The following is a 15,004-nucleotide window of genomic DNA, read 5'->3' as shown; positions in this document are numbered from 1 at the left end:
ACAAACTTCCTAGCAGTTAGAACATCATCCATTAGTGATAGAGGGAAGGTGACTCAGAATGCCTTCTTCAAGACAAATTTTAGTGGTACATTTTGGGCTTTGCAGAACCATATGTAGCCCCCCTCCAGATTAAGTGGTCATGTTTAAAATCCAGTGCTGATTTAAATATATAGAACACCTATATCAGAGTATGCAAATTTAAGTTAATCTGAGTTATTATTCAAATTCTGCAGCTGAATCACTTGTGTTTGGGTTTAAAAATTCAATTACATTTTTTAGGCTACTGATATAGCAGATGATACACTTTTTTCAAAAGGAAATGCCAATTTCTTTCACAATCTCCCACATTAATGGGATATGGTACAGAGCTTCACAGCAAGTCAAGTTGTCTCTTGATTTCACATACGTAAAGGTAAAGGTTTTTCCCTGACATTAAGTCTAGTCGTGTCCAGCTCTGGGGGTTGGTGATCATCTCCATTCCTAAGCCGAAGAGCATGCTTGGTCCATAGACACCTCCAAGGTCATGTGGTCGTCATGACTGCCTGAAGCGCCATTACCTTACAGCTGGAACGGTATCTATTGATCTACTCATATTTGCATGTTTTTCAATGGCTAGGTTGGCAAAAGTTGAGGCTATCAGAGGGAGCTCACCCACTCCCCTGATTTGAACTGTCGATCTTTCAGTCAGCAAGTTAAGCAGCTCAGTGGTTTAACCCGCTGCGCCACCAGGAGCTCCTGATTTCAGATAACACAATGAAAATAAGCCTTCGCCCAAATCCATAGCAGAAACTATGTTTTAATCCATGTTTTGTCAAGAAAAATAATACATTACAGGCCAGGCTACAAGTTTTGGCATATCAGAATACAGCAGACTGCTTGTATAGAAAATAGTTTTTGTACCGTTACAGGGTCTTCCAGTGGATTCTCAATTTCAGCTTGACGCAAGAAGACGTTTCCACGGCATACTCTCCATAGCATTCGTTCGAAAGTGGGGATCCGCTCACGGCTAATGACACCAGCCACAAATCTGTCCATGGTAGAAGTGCAAGGCAAAAGGAAATAGCATAATGTGTTAGAACAATGTACTCATCAGCGCAGTGTATATAAGAACATGGACTCCCCCCCCCCCCCCGAGATATGAAGTCACACTTTGGAGCTATAAAAGAAAATTCAGAAATTACCCAAACCAAGTAAGTCTGAATTAACAAACCAAAGGTTTGCAACTGGCCAGCAATCAAGAAACCAGAGTCTGAAGTACAAAACTAATTGTCTGCTATTTTGAATTTGAGATGTTGTCTTTATTGATAAGGCATCTTTACAGGCTTCACCCATCACAAAATTCCTTGCATCAAGGAGATAACCATGTACTTAATGGCACAGTACTTAGATGAAAGAAAACAAAAGCTCTATGCTCTATATAGTTTGCTTCCTGTACATTCAGCGGTTCAAACTCTTCTTTGGCTTCTAGATGTGATCAACTCAAGCCATAGTCTGGAATAATGTCTGAACTGAGCAAAATGTAAACAAGCTTTGCTCTCAAAAGATAATGGAAGTCTTCTGGAAGATTCCATCTATTAAAAATCCATACTGCCCATATTATGAATCTTTTCAATAGATTTTTGGAAAAAGTGGTCCTAAACCAAGCAGCAGGAAAAAAATTGCTCTCATAGTTGCCAGCCAGTAACACCAGAAGCTGCAAACCTACACAGCAGTGGCTGACAGTAGTTCTAATGACCAAACCCATGTTGCAGGTTTGTTCTTCAAAATTCCTTAGGATATAAAATTATGAAAAAACATTACAGTGCAGAAAAAATTAGCAAACATAAAACATTATATCAAACTTAGAGAAAATCAGACAGGTGGGGGGAAATGACACACACACACCCCTGGATGCTTTTGCAGACAACTCCTCCAAAGTCTCTGAACTTTTTTTTCTCGGCCCCTAGAGCAGTGGTTCTCAACCTGGGGTCCCCAGATGTTTTTGGCCTTCAACTCCCAGGAATCCTAACAGGTGATAAACTGGCTAGGATTTCTAGGAGTTGTAGGCCAAAAACATCTGGGGACCCCAGATTGAGAACCACTGCCCTAGAGGCTGAATTTCCTCTTCTACAAAAATCAATCACAGCAATTTACCATTAATGCTAAAAATATCAGGTTTTCAAACCATGAATTTTGAATAACTTTGGGTAAATGCACTTGCATGCAGTTTATGTAACCACTGGAGATTTCCAAGGGGCAGAAAATTGAGGTTTTCCATCCCTGGATCAAGAGGTGAACAAAGTCAATTCAGATCTAGAACCCCATTCACTGATTACTAGTTAATTTAGAGGTGTTAATTGTAGTTTTTCATGTTAAAGGCAAGATATCTGAAAGGATTGACCTGTTCTCTTCTAGTTACCTGGACAAGGAACCAAGACGAGGATGAAATAATGCAGGTTAAAGTCCTATTGTCTTAACCAGCTATATCAGTGCCTCAGAAGAGAGTCTACAAAGCAGCAAATGATTGTTATGAAAGTACAAAAGTAGTACATACCCCAGTCGCAGTGGGGTTCCTCTTCCCACTTCACTTGGATCCAGCAGAGATGAGGACTCCTCCAACAAATCGGGATCCGCCATCTGCTGATGATGCAATTCAGCCTGAATTCACAAATCAATTAATATCTAATGAAACTAGTTAGTGGCATGCAGAGGGATGAGGAACCAGGAGATGAATGAACAGAAGCAGACAGAAAAGATAGATAAAATGAGAGAGAAGAGACAGCTTTATGAAAATATGAAAAGGTGAGCAAGGAATCTGTGGAAAACGAACAGAAGGAAAGAAGCAAGATGCTTATGAAACACACCAGTCTTAGGAACTGGGCAAAAACTGTTCTGGATTGCAAGTTAAGCTCCACAGAATTATGATGGCAAACATTTCCCAATCATTTAACTGTGAATTGTGTCACTTTTCCATCCTAACAGGGAGGGCAGGGAACACATACTCTATCTGTCAATATTCCAGAAAATGAGGCAAAAAGCAACTGAGGAACTGCAAGAAGACACTGATATTATTGGGCCAACCACTTGATACTATATACACTGGACTATATATACTCTTAAATTTCACACTGAAGAACTAAAAAGAAAAAAACATAATTTTATACCAGAGTAGAGACCTCCAGCCATTTTGAATCTGTAATTCTCAACATCCCTCACACAATCACTTAAATCCTGTTTTGACTAAAAGTAATTTGTATTTTCTGCAGCTCAGTTGGCTTCCTCATAAAGTGCTTTGATGCCCAACACTCACTCACAAGATTCTTTTCACACAAAGCAAGCATGACTTGAAGTATTTTATACAATTGTATATCACCTTTGTGATTACTCAAATAGGTAGGGATATATATGTTAATTTCTCTCTGTGAATTGTTGACTGAGAGTCCTGGGAACTTAACTTGCATAACCACCAATGATACAGTTCAGGAAAGATGTTGATGCCACACCTTTGGAAGCAGCATTAACATGACAAAACAGTTAAAATAATTTCTATCTTGACAGCCCACACAGTAAAGAGAAACATTTTAAAGAAAAGAAGCATACAAAACTAGAGTGGGAGGGATAATCTTCTACCTCCTGATGCATGCAAGAGCTCTTGAAAACTGAAGCAAGTAGCCTTTAGATGTGATTTGGAAAACATACATTAGGCCAACAATAAGCCATGAGAACATTATGGCAAATCTCAAGCTGGTTTTGATGGCAATACTAGCCATATTCAGATTCCATAGTCAGCCAATATCCATCTTTTCTGGAGCAACTGGGAACAGTTAAACAAACATACCACAGACTTTCTGTCTGTGGTTTGTTTATTGTAACATCCAAACCCAGCTCATTGCTCTCCAAACAAGCCAGAAGCATAAGACATTAGCTTGTCTAGAGAGAGGAAAGCCAGAATACCAGGTCCAGGTATCACAATAAATAAAGTCGTTGGTTTATTTAACCTCTTCCTTTTGCAATGGGACTAGCTTAGCAACATGCGCCAACAACCTGCCTTATTCCACACTCTGGCTTATCATGCTGTCTAAATCCAATCATAATGATGTTTCTCAGATTAAATATGCTCTCCTGCTCTGCCAATTTCCTCTGCATGCTATATTAATAACCTTAAGAAAATATTTTTTTGCAGTTTATAATCAGGTGTAATCAATTCTGGATCTTTGTGCATTTCTGCATTACATTTAGGTGACTCAAAGCCACACACTACCCATAAGATGGAGATTCTGTGTTGTTGCACACCTAACATACATGTGGCAAATTAATCATACGTATGTTATGTGTGCAATATTTTCATGTAACAATCCAGACACTGGAAATATATTCATGGGTACCTGTGTTGGATATGTGGCAAAATACAAGAGTATACAAAATCCATAAAACAGCAATATTTTTACTGAGCCAACTAAATTGCATAAAATACATCATGAAAGCTTTCAAGGATTCACTGGCTTCTTCATCAAACATGTTAAAAATCATACATTAGAAGAAAAGTGATGATGTTATAGCCCTATATTTTATCTCGAATGTTACTTCTGTGGTCAGTTTAGATGCATATTGACTGGCCCGATAAATTATCACTGTGTATTTGACTGTATTTTGCTATATGCCCAACACAGCTACCCATGAATATGTTCCCTGGATTTAAAGATCTAAATTTTGCTGCAAAACGGGAAACTATAACTAGAGAGAGCTAATGGAATGGGACTTAATTCTTTAATTTTTCTAACCTCTCAGAAAGGTACAAAATGCTTTGGTTTGATATCTTGAAATCCGGGAAACATGCTGCAAAATACAACTAAATCCAAAAACTACAGGACAGTGATAACCTTTAGTGGATTAAATAATGAATGACATCTGAGACAAAAGTACTCTGGTGATTCTAATATCATCACATTTCTTCTGTTATATGATTTTTAACATCTTTGCCTGATGAAGAAGCCAGTGAAGTTTTGAAAGCTTGCATGATGTACCATATTTTATGCATTTTGGGTGATCAATAAAGGTCCTGCACAGAGAAGTAGAATGCATTATGTGAATTGGTCGAATTCTTATATTTATGCATATTTACCTCTACACTACACTCGTTTAATAAAACACATTCATTTCCCTTGAAGCCCACTTCATTCCCTTGTCTGCCACCTTTGTGCCTTCTAACATGCTGAAGCTTCCTGCTGACTGTGTCTTCACCAAAAAGCAGAAGAAAGCAGAAAATAAATGTCACCGTACTCCAAAGCAGAACTACTCCAACACACACAGAGAAAACACATGGTTTTTAAATGAAGAATCTTGAGTTGCATTTGTCAGTACAAAAAATTAATATCACTGCAAAGTTGCACTACAAGAAATCATTCTTTTAAAGAAAAGTCAAAGGGAAATCAAGAAGAGACAGAAGGCTCAGGCTCATTTCAAAACCTGCATCTCTTCGGGGTTTACATCACTTCCACTGCCATTTTCACCATGAATCCTATGGAATACTGCAAGAGCTGCTCATTGTAAGGGAGGGCAAACGTTTTCTCTAAGGAGAATTCGCAGTGGTAGTTATAGTGAGATTACGCCCTTTCAACAAGAACTGAGAACTATAGTTGTCTGAAGTGCAGCAGATCAATCGAATACATGGAATGTATACATGATGATCATGTTCCCACGTAATTCAATAGGCCTACTCTAGATGACTTACGCTTAGATTTAGGCCCATGTCAGTATCTCTACCATCAAGTAGCATCGACAATAGAGGAAAAGGAACACAGTGAAAATATCCATGTTCTGAAAGTGCCCTTAAACAGACAACTGTGCAGGAGAGACAACTCAAGGTCCTTCAAGCCCTCAAACAAACACCAAGATTGAACACAGAAACACTTTCCACAGTCTTCAAAGCCTGCAGCAAGGACCACCAATGAGAGGAATAGATGAAGAATGAGAACTAAAGACTGCAAATGGTGAAAGAAAAAGAAAGAAATCAGAGGGAGGAGATGGGAACTGCATGCCATTAACCATTACTTTTCCAGTCTTCTTCCAATCTATTCTGGGACACTTATGGCTATTAGATCCAGAGATATTTCTCCAGTTTTCTCTGTTTTACACAAAGTAAGAATATGAAGACTGAGAAAAGGATCACCATTTAACAGAATCAAAACCATTGCATTCCTTTTTTCACAGCTAAGAAACAGTTACAATGGCAAACACTTCAACAACGGTCAATTTCTTTCAGCCAAAAATTCTTCATATCGAAGTCTTGCCTTGCAAACCATTTCTTACTGTCAAATTACCAATATTTTGCAAACTCCCCCCAACAATTTACAAAAATCTTTGAATGTTGAATGCAGCAAGACTTTCAGTAGCAAGAATAACAAATGGAAGACAGAGCAACAACTAGGCTGTGCCACCTTAAGAAGTACTGTCTTAAATCTGGATCACTGGCAAACCATCTGTCTGTTTATGTGAACTTGTTCAAAGAATAAATATGAAGTAACTCATGACACTGTGGAAGCTGCATTTCAGTGGAAAGTTACACAGTACATAATGTCCACACTGATTTGGCTAATCCAAACAGTTGCTAAAACGGTTCCAAATACTGAAAACATTAAAGAAATACTTTGTGCAGGTAACTGCATGTGACATTGCCCATCCTGCACCACTTTACTTGTGAGATTCTCAGCAACAGATGAGGTCGACTGTAACAGTTCAAAATGCAAGCAGAATTTACACGATGGAATACTTCTCCCCAGACAAAAAAGGTCCTGCATGTAGAAACCATGTGCCAAACAGAAGATAATCTCTCTGTTTAGCAAGAATAGTGCATCATATCATTCTCCACCTGCAGTTTAAAGTAATACGATTTGGACAGAAGTTGCTGCTACTTGAAAAAACTAGTCCTAAGTTTCAGGCCTTTTTCAGTAACATCTGTATCTTAAAACATCAGTCATGGCAAATATATGTCCAACATAGTTCACTGAAAATGAGGCACAGCTATAATTAAGGCAACTTTTATGCAAAATCACTACACCATTAACCTAAACTCAGCATTTAGCAATAGTGTTGTGTAGTCCAAGATAAGCCTGCTCTTCAGAAAGACTGAAGAGGTATGTAAGTTAAGTTAGCTGTCAAGCAACACACAAGGTTCAACATTAACTCACATAGATGTATGTTGCCAGGAAAATGAAAAATCAGCAAAGCACAAATTTCACCGAGATTGGATGCTTTCCCAAGCACTACATTTTCAAGTGTTTTCTATAGTTGTTATGGTTAATGACTTAATGTTCATTTTCAAAGCAGAAGCAGCATATTTCTAAAAGTGGCAGTTGCCAGGCCCAGTCCACCTATTAGCCTGTAGCCTAAAGGCACCACCCCAAATTGACTCTGCAAATTGACATTCAGCATTTGGAAGACAAAACATCAGATTCATTTATTGATCATCTTCCCCACTGTATCATTCACAGAGCAAGTGAAAAGATAAGAAAGCAGCAGTAAGGATCTTTCAAAGGAGGATTTGGGGGGAGCAACATTATGAATCAAGTTTATTTGAAGTGTTTGGTTGAAAGTGGGTGTGCTACTGGTTACAGGCAACTAGCACTACACCCAAGGTGACCATAGAACATCACAATATCTTGCACAAAGCATTTAATGTACTCAGTATCTCTAGTAGATAGATTTGAGAACCTAAATCTGAATGTGTTCTATCCCTAATCTGGAAGCTCAACCTTTTACAATGTATTAATTTGGCTTTGCATATTGCATTATTTTAATAATCTCTCAGAAATCCTTGCTGATTCACTTTCCCCATTACCCTTCCTAAAAGCCTAACAGAGCTGGAAAAAATCCCCCCAAAAACTAGCCACCCAGGTGGCAAGAAACTTGGAATACATATTCCTTTGAGCAACAGGCCTGGAATACATACAGGTCTCCTACTATGACAGTGATAAGACTAAGATAGCACATAAGTGTAGGCTCCTACTCTCCTGCCTTAACATTGTAATATGAAGAAAATACTGTAGAATAAAAATTAGGATTCAACATTTTATACAGATACAGGATATTCCATGACTTGTTTAACTATAAGGAGCAAGACTGGAAATGTTACAATCTTCTGTCCCATACAGTTTTCTTGTACCCACGATGGACTCTACAACAGCCCCCCAGTAATTATTTTAGGGATCTAAAAGCCTCAAGTACCTTTACTTGTCAACTAATAAATACTTGACAATTGTCTGCGCAATCTTCTTGTCTAGACAAGAACTTTTTGTCTAACAACTGCAGATAATGAAGCCATGAGCTGGCCAGCTTGTATATTTATATGAATGATGCAAAACAACTTGTAGACATTTCTTAAAACCAAAGAGAGGACACTTCTGCCCAAAATTGCAACTTAAATAAGCATTTTCAAGAAGGAAATGTGGCGATGAGGTAGCCCAGCTGCATAAGAGGCAAAAGTTATACGATATTCTGACCTCATCAAAAAATTGTTGTGTTTTGCGCAGTATGAATTTTAATTCCGTCAGCTCTAGGAAGTTTCGTTTCAATGCTTCCTGGTTTGTGTTGATCTCTTTGAGCTCATTTTCAATCTTCTCAAAGTTTGCCTTGAAGGATAAAAAGGAGAAAGAAGCAAGAAAAAAATGACTCAATGATTAGCTGTCAACATCCTGCAGATATATCTTTTTTTCACTGTTTGGATCACTCCCAGTCCAAGGGTCACTCAAGCCAATACACACACTGTACCAGATTGCAGACCTTTCTCTTTAGATTAAAGCTCAATAAAGTTGTCTTCAGTAGATAGAGCCATCCTTAATACAAATGATATTAACCAATTGCAAGATTGTCATTATCTGATTTATGAAAAGTTCTTCTTTCTTAAAGAATCAGATATTTATAAAAATATAGCATTCTCTAGGAATCTAAGTGTAGATCCGTGACACTTAAATAATGTTACTCTTCTTTAGATTTTTAAATGATTCACTATACAACTAAAATTTAATATTACAATATTCAAGGAATATTGTTTTGTCTGTTCCCAAAAGACTTTATTCAGGAAGGATGGCCATATACATACATGTTATCAGTTTATACCATAATGTTTACAAAGAGAATCTTCAAAATCTAAATTACTTCCTCCCACACCTTAGCTTACTCAAGTTAATTTTTGATAGCCTAGCATACAGCAAGAGAAGTTAAAGCCTTGCAAAGTACCAAGGTACTCAAAGGTGTGAGGACTTCAAAAAGTCCATTCAGCTGAAGTGTTCTTTACCTCCAAATCAATCATGTCACGAGGAAATGGCACCTCTGGATTCTCGCCAGTGTCTGTGATAGGAATATTGGCCTTTTTAATCTCCTTTTCCACAAATCCTGGAGAAAAACAAAATTTTCATGATGAAGAGATTGAAGCAGGATGTGTAATATTATGGGGAGAAAGGGGATCCCCAAGGACCTGCCAATCCACATCCTATAATTAAACCTCTGCTGCCTCCCTCCATCAGCCCATACACAAACCTCTCCCAATTTTTAAAAATCAAGAAGCATGTAATAAATAATTGTTAAACATCAAACATAAAAGAAGAAAAAATGCTGTATAGACCTTCGTATAATTTCAAGATGGCATATATATGGTTTATATAAAACTTGCCTGGAGATCAGATTACCACAAGTCACTCTCTTCAAACTTCAGCTAAGAATTTCTAAAAGCCGAGTCACTTTCTTTATGATAAGGGTGCCTTAGATTTCCAGTGGCCACTCATGGACTCTATTTTCCTTTACACAGTCCATCTATTATATAGCCAGCAGTCATGCCTTTTATTATGTTTTTTATGGGGTAGTCTATCCTTTGTAGTGGGCAAAGACAGACCTTGTTGTCTAGCACAGATACAAAGAGGCGAGGAAAGATTTAAATGGCATACACATTGATTTATTTATATTAATCAACACAGAGACAAAGAAAACAAAAAAGCAGGAGTGACATACGGAGTTTCCTGTCCATCTCTTCACACCTCCGAACTTCGTTAACAAATTTACGTTGGAACACATTCACATCTGGGTTTAGCTGCCAATAAAAATACATAATTACCATGACATACAACTGTGTGTAGAGAGATAGTGAGAACCAGTGTTTGTCTTTTTCAAAGCCCCTCATAGCATTTGCTAAACTGCTGTTATATCACAGAAAACTAACATTTCAGCAAATCACTTTTCTGTCAAAAACTGGTAACCTGTCAATACACGTTTTATCAAGAAGACAGTAGACATAGGAAAAGTTACCTATACCCAAAGGGAAGGCCACTAATATTTACACAGAACAGACAATCAGTTAAAATCAGAAGACAACTTCCTTTTAAGCCTGACAGTCAAAGCACAAGTACATTACTGGACTAACTCATCAGATATTAAAAGCAGATACATACATCTCGAAACTGGACCTTTCCAAGTTCTCCCAGTTCACTGACACAGCAGTACGCTGCTTCAGACTGAAGAAAAAGTTGTGCGAGGGTCATTTCTTCACTCCGGAAGAGCTCCCCCATGGTGAACAAGAAGAGTTGGTCAAACTAGGGCCAAATCTTCTTATGCCTTAAAAAACAAAATAAAGATATAAAATTGAGACTCTTCAGAACAATATACATCTCCCATGTGGAACTACAAGTGTCATATACTATAAATGAAATTATGTCTTCCTTTCTGTAGTATCTATGGAACATTTAAAGGATTTCAGACCAGCACAATAAAAATCAAACTTCTCTTACTGCTTTCCCAGAGAGCGATTAAGACCTATAAAAAAAACCATACAATGCTAGCTTCAAATCCATCTGCGTTCAGCTACACAGAAATTCTGTAATAACCTTTACACAAAGCATAAATAAATATCTAGAGATTTATGATGTATATGTGGCATCTGTGAACATACAACCATTTCAAGATCCAGTTATATGTGATACAAAATTAGTCCTTGCTGCCAAGCTCATCTGCAATGAAAGAATGCTTTTGCTTCTGAAATCCACCTCTCAGCTTCAGGCCTAAAACTTCTTCAAGCAACTGCCCATCACGTGGGTGTCTACTATCTTCTCCAAGCTGCTGTCCTAGAAATGCAACCACCGGCTGATCAGCTGATAGCTATCATGAGAGAAGAGCATTAGCACTGCGGCAGATTTAGCCGGCTGCACAAGGACTCAGAACACATTCTCACTAAGGGATAGGAGAGCATCCGGATGTCACAGTCCACGTAGATTATCCAGTGAAAGCCAAATCTGGTTGACTTTGTGGTCCCCTGCCACGCAAATGAAACAGAAATTGATCCAGAAATTGAACAGAAACCACAGCAGAAGGGGGCATGCCTAGTAAATGCCCAGTAACAACTAAACCCCCATTAATATACATGTTCTATAGCTTTTTAGATTACATGCAAATGAGAGGTACACCCCATACCAAAGGAAAATGATGAAAAGACGATAGAATTGTAAGGGTGAAAAGAACTAAAGCATTAAAAAGCGACATTTTTATACTTACTATCCTGCCTGCCACAATTTTACTACATGCTAACAAAACCAGGTCAAAGACCATACACAAAAATTATTCCTTGGATCTCATCAACACAAAATGAGATGATTGCAAGCATCATCGCAATTAGACTTTGCCACTACCGTGTTTCCCTGAAAATAAGACAGTGTCTTATATTAATGTTTGCTCCCAAAGAGGCTCTAGGTCTTATTTTCAGGGGATGTCTTATTTTTCCATGAAGAAGAATTCACATTTATTGTTGAACAAAAAATGAACATTTATTATATACTGTACAGTAGTTGTCATCACAAACCAACGTAACCAGACAAACTCTGAATCCTATCAAGAATTTCATGTACAGCTGGTATGTACATTTACTGATCCTGCATGCTCTGGTATTCTGTTTGGCGGGCATGCTTCCAAACAAAAACTTTGCTAGGTCTTACTTTCAGGGGAGGCCTTATATTTAGCAATTGAGCAAAACTTCTACTAGGTCTTATTTTTCGGGGATGTCTTATTTTCAGGGAAACAGGGTATGACTAACAGTATGTTTTGCTGGATGTCACTGCTTTCACCAGAATCAGTGAGTCCTCTCTTTCCTGCAGCACTTCCTGAACTGTAAAAACATTTGGGGAAGCCCGATTTCTCTGGTATTGGATAACTAGTACTATGTTGACCATTGGCCTAATGTCTAGTTTATGGTCACTGTACAAACCCATGAAAAAGAATCAAAGCATAAATCCAAAATTGAGCAATCTACAAGGCACAGCAACCAAGTAAGTAGTAACTGGTCTTTGGATAATGGATGAGAGATCCTCTCCTGCCTTGTGCTTAAAAGGGCCAAACACACACTTATATAGCATCATCAACGTATAAGGCAATTTACAAACAAAGTAATCAAAAACAAGTGGTCCTGCCAAAAGCATAGAATCAAAAATATATACAGTAGATTCTCAGTTAATTGGAACTCAAGCAACCCAACTCTCAAGCAAGCGACAAAAAATAATACTTTCAACAAAAAGCAATGTTACAATATAGTAAAACAGTAAAACTGTATTCCATTTGGTCATATTTGTCCTTATTTGGTTTAAATTGCTATAACTCAATATTAATATTAATATCAAATCAGTACTGAGTTTATGATATGGTATAGTATGGGGTATAAGGCCGATTTTAATAGTAACTCTCAAGCAAACAGAAACTGCATTTAACTGGCATCTATCAATTACTATGGGTGCCAGTTAACTGAGAGTCTACTATATATAGTCACCTTTTCTTATCCATTGATTCCGTATCCACAGATTTAAACCATGTCTTGAAAAAAAATTGAATTTCAAAAATTAAACCTCGATTTTGCCATTTTATATAAGGTGGAACACTTTATCATCTATAGATTTTGGTATCCATGGATGGTTCTGGAATCAAACCCCAGGAATACCAAGGCTCCACTATACATGTACATATGTATACACATATATACATACAAATACAGAGAGGTAAGGATCGATAGACTGTAAAACTGTATAACATATATAAAAGCAACTTATCCTGATAAAACACAATACAATATAAAGCAAACCGGCCAATATATGTTATCAAAAGATATGATTCAAAACAAATTATCCTGATAACACACATACAAAAAAACCACAATATTAAATAAAGCAAATTGTCATCAAAATACAGTAAATTCTCAGTTAACTGGCACCCATAGCAGATGCCAGATGAATGTAGTTGCCTGAGGGTTACTGTTAACAAAAGGCCTAACTAATACTATATCACACCATAAACTCTGTATTGATTTGATATTAGACCACTTCCACACAGCTGAAAAAAATCCCACATTTTCTGCTTTGAACTGGGATATATGGCAGTGTGGACTCGGATAACCCAGTTTAAAGCAGATATTATGGGACTTTCTGCCTTGATATTCTGGGATATAGGCCTGTGTGGAAGGGCCCTCAATACTGAAATACAATAATGAAAAGCAAATTATGACAAACCTAATGTAACACAGTTTTACTGTATTATAAAACCAGCTTTTTAATATTTTTTGCTGGTTGCTTGAGAGTTCAGGTTGATTGAGATCTGGACCCCTTCCACACAGCTGAATAAAATCCCACATTTTCAGCTTTGAACTGGAATATATACCAATGTGGACTCAGGGCCCTTCCATACAGCCATATAACCCAGAATATCAAGGCAGAAAATCTTGATACTGGGTTAGCTGAGTCCACACTGCATATATTCCAGTTCAAAGCAGATAATGTGGGATTTTATTCTGCTGTGTGGCTGGCTCCTTAGATAATCCAGATCAAAGCAGATACTGTGGGATTTTCCGCCTTGATATCCTGGGTTATATGACTGTGTGGAAGGGCCCCTGGTTAACTGAGTCCATTGTACCATAGGGATAATATTGTAAAACCATCCAATCCAGTGGTAAAACAATTGATCCTGATAAAATAAGGAAATATATGCAAGATAATATAAAAAATCGATCAATACAAGTCAGCAAAATAGATAAGGTTATCAATAATACATATATATCAATAAATATTCCAAAACCTTGGCAAACAAAGATTTTACTTGAGGCTTTAAAGCAGGGATGGGGAAACTTGGGCCCTCCAGGTGTTTTGGACTTCAACTCCCACAATTCCTAACAGCCTATCGGCTGTTAGGAATTGTGGGAGTTAAAGTCCAAAACACCTGGAGGGTCCAAGTTTCCCCATCCCTGCTTTAAAATAACGAGGCCAGATAGTATCCTAGGGAGTGATTAATTCCCTCACAGAGACGTCTCCCATTCCCCGCCCACAGAGAACAAACCTCAATAATATTTTGGAAGATTATAGCCTCCAACGCAGTGAAGCTGGGAGGATCACACAAGCCACCCTTTGGACCCCCTCCCCCAAAATGTATCCCAAAGCCTGCCCCGGGCCTCCCTTTAGCCTCCTCTGCCGCCCCCTCCCCTCTTTGGGGAAGAAGACAAGCCGACGTCCTCCATACAGACCTTTAAACGAGCCGCAGCGCCTAGTCAGGACAAGGCAACGTCAGAACTTCCGTCATTAACGTAATCACGTAAAGGACGCACAGCCCTTCCCTTCTTCCGCCCGGTTAGTGAGGTTTCCTAGCAACGGAGTCTGCGCCTGGCCGGACCTGGCAGAGCCGCCGCCATTTTGCTGCCTGTTCTCTTTGGCACAATTCTGATGCCGTCACTCCGCGGTGGATGACGTCATACTCTTTGAAGATTGTCCACACTGACAGTATCCATACATATAAATATACATAGATAAGGTAAAGGTAAAGGTTTTCCCCTGACGTTAAGTCCAGTCATGTCTGACTCTGGGGGTTGGTGCTCATCTCCATTTCTAAGCCGAAGAGCCGGCGTTGTCCGTAGACACCACCAAGGTCATCTGGCCAGCATGACTGCATGGAGCGCCGTTACCTTCCCGCCGGAGCGGTACCTATTGATCTACTCACATTGGCATGTTTTCGAACTGCT

The 15,004-nt window shown here is 38.4% G+C and overlaps 1 protein-coding gene across 8 annotated transcripts in view; it reads right to left on the bottom strand.

The window, feature by feature from the left end:
* Window positions 1-14,664, bottom strand: part of atp6v0a1 (ATPase H+ transporting V0 subunit a1) — a 47,794-nt gene extending 33,130 nt beyond the window's left edge. For 4 of the 8 annotated variants that reach the window (XM_062984144.1, XM_062984146.1, XM_062984148.1 and 1 more), the window contains exons 1-7: window positions 14,513-14,664; window positions 10,419-10,581; window positions 9,982-10,060; window positions 9,272-9,369; window positions 8,478-8,606; window positions 2,534-2,637; window positions 901-1,027 (exon numbers count right to left, since the gene is read on the bottom strand). In XM_062984144.1, the coding sequence (XP_062840214.1) occupies window positions 901-1,027; window positions 2,534-2,637; window positions 8,478-8,606; window positions 9,272-9,369; window positions 9,982-10,060; window positions 10,419-10,535 (654 nt within the window). In that variant the 5' untranslated portion in view covers window positions 10,536-10,581; window positions 14,513-14,664. Of the gene's footprint in view, window positions 1-900; window positions 1,028-2,533; window positions 2,638-8,477; window positions 8,607-9,271; window positions 9,370-9,981; window positions 10,061-10,418; window positions 10,582-14,328; window positions 14,484-14,512 lie in introns of those variants that run through there. The other 4 variants (XM_062984147.1, XM_062984152.1, XM_062984151.1 and 1 more) reach the window with 3 other exon arrangements.
* Window positions 14,665-15,004: the final 340 nt, after the last annotated feature.

The sequence above is a fragment of the Anolis carolinensis genome, chromosome 6 (genome assembly GCF_035594765.1).
Source record: "Anolis carolinensis isolate JA03-04 chromosome 6, rAnoCar3.1.pri, whole genome shotgun sequence".
NCBI lineage: Eukaryota > Metazoa > Chordata > Lepidosauria > Squamata > Dactyloidae > Anolis > Anolis carolinensis.
This window is presented reverse-complemented; position numbering and strand designations above follow the sequence as displayed.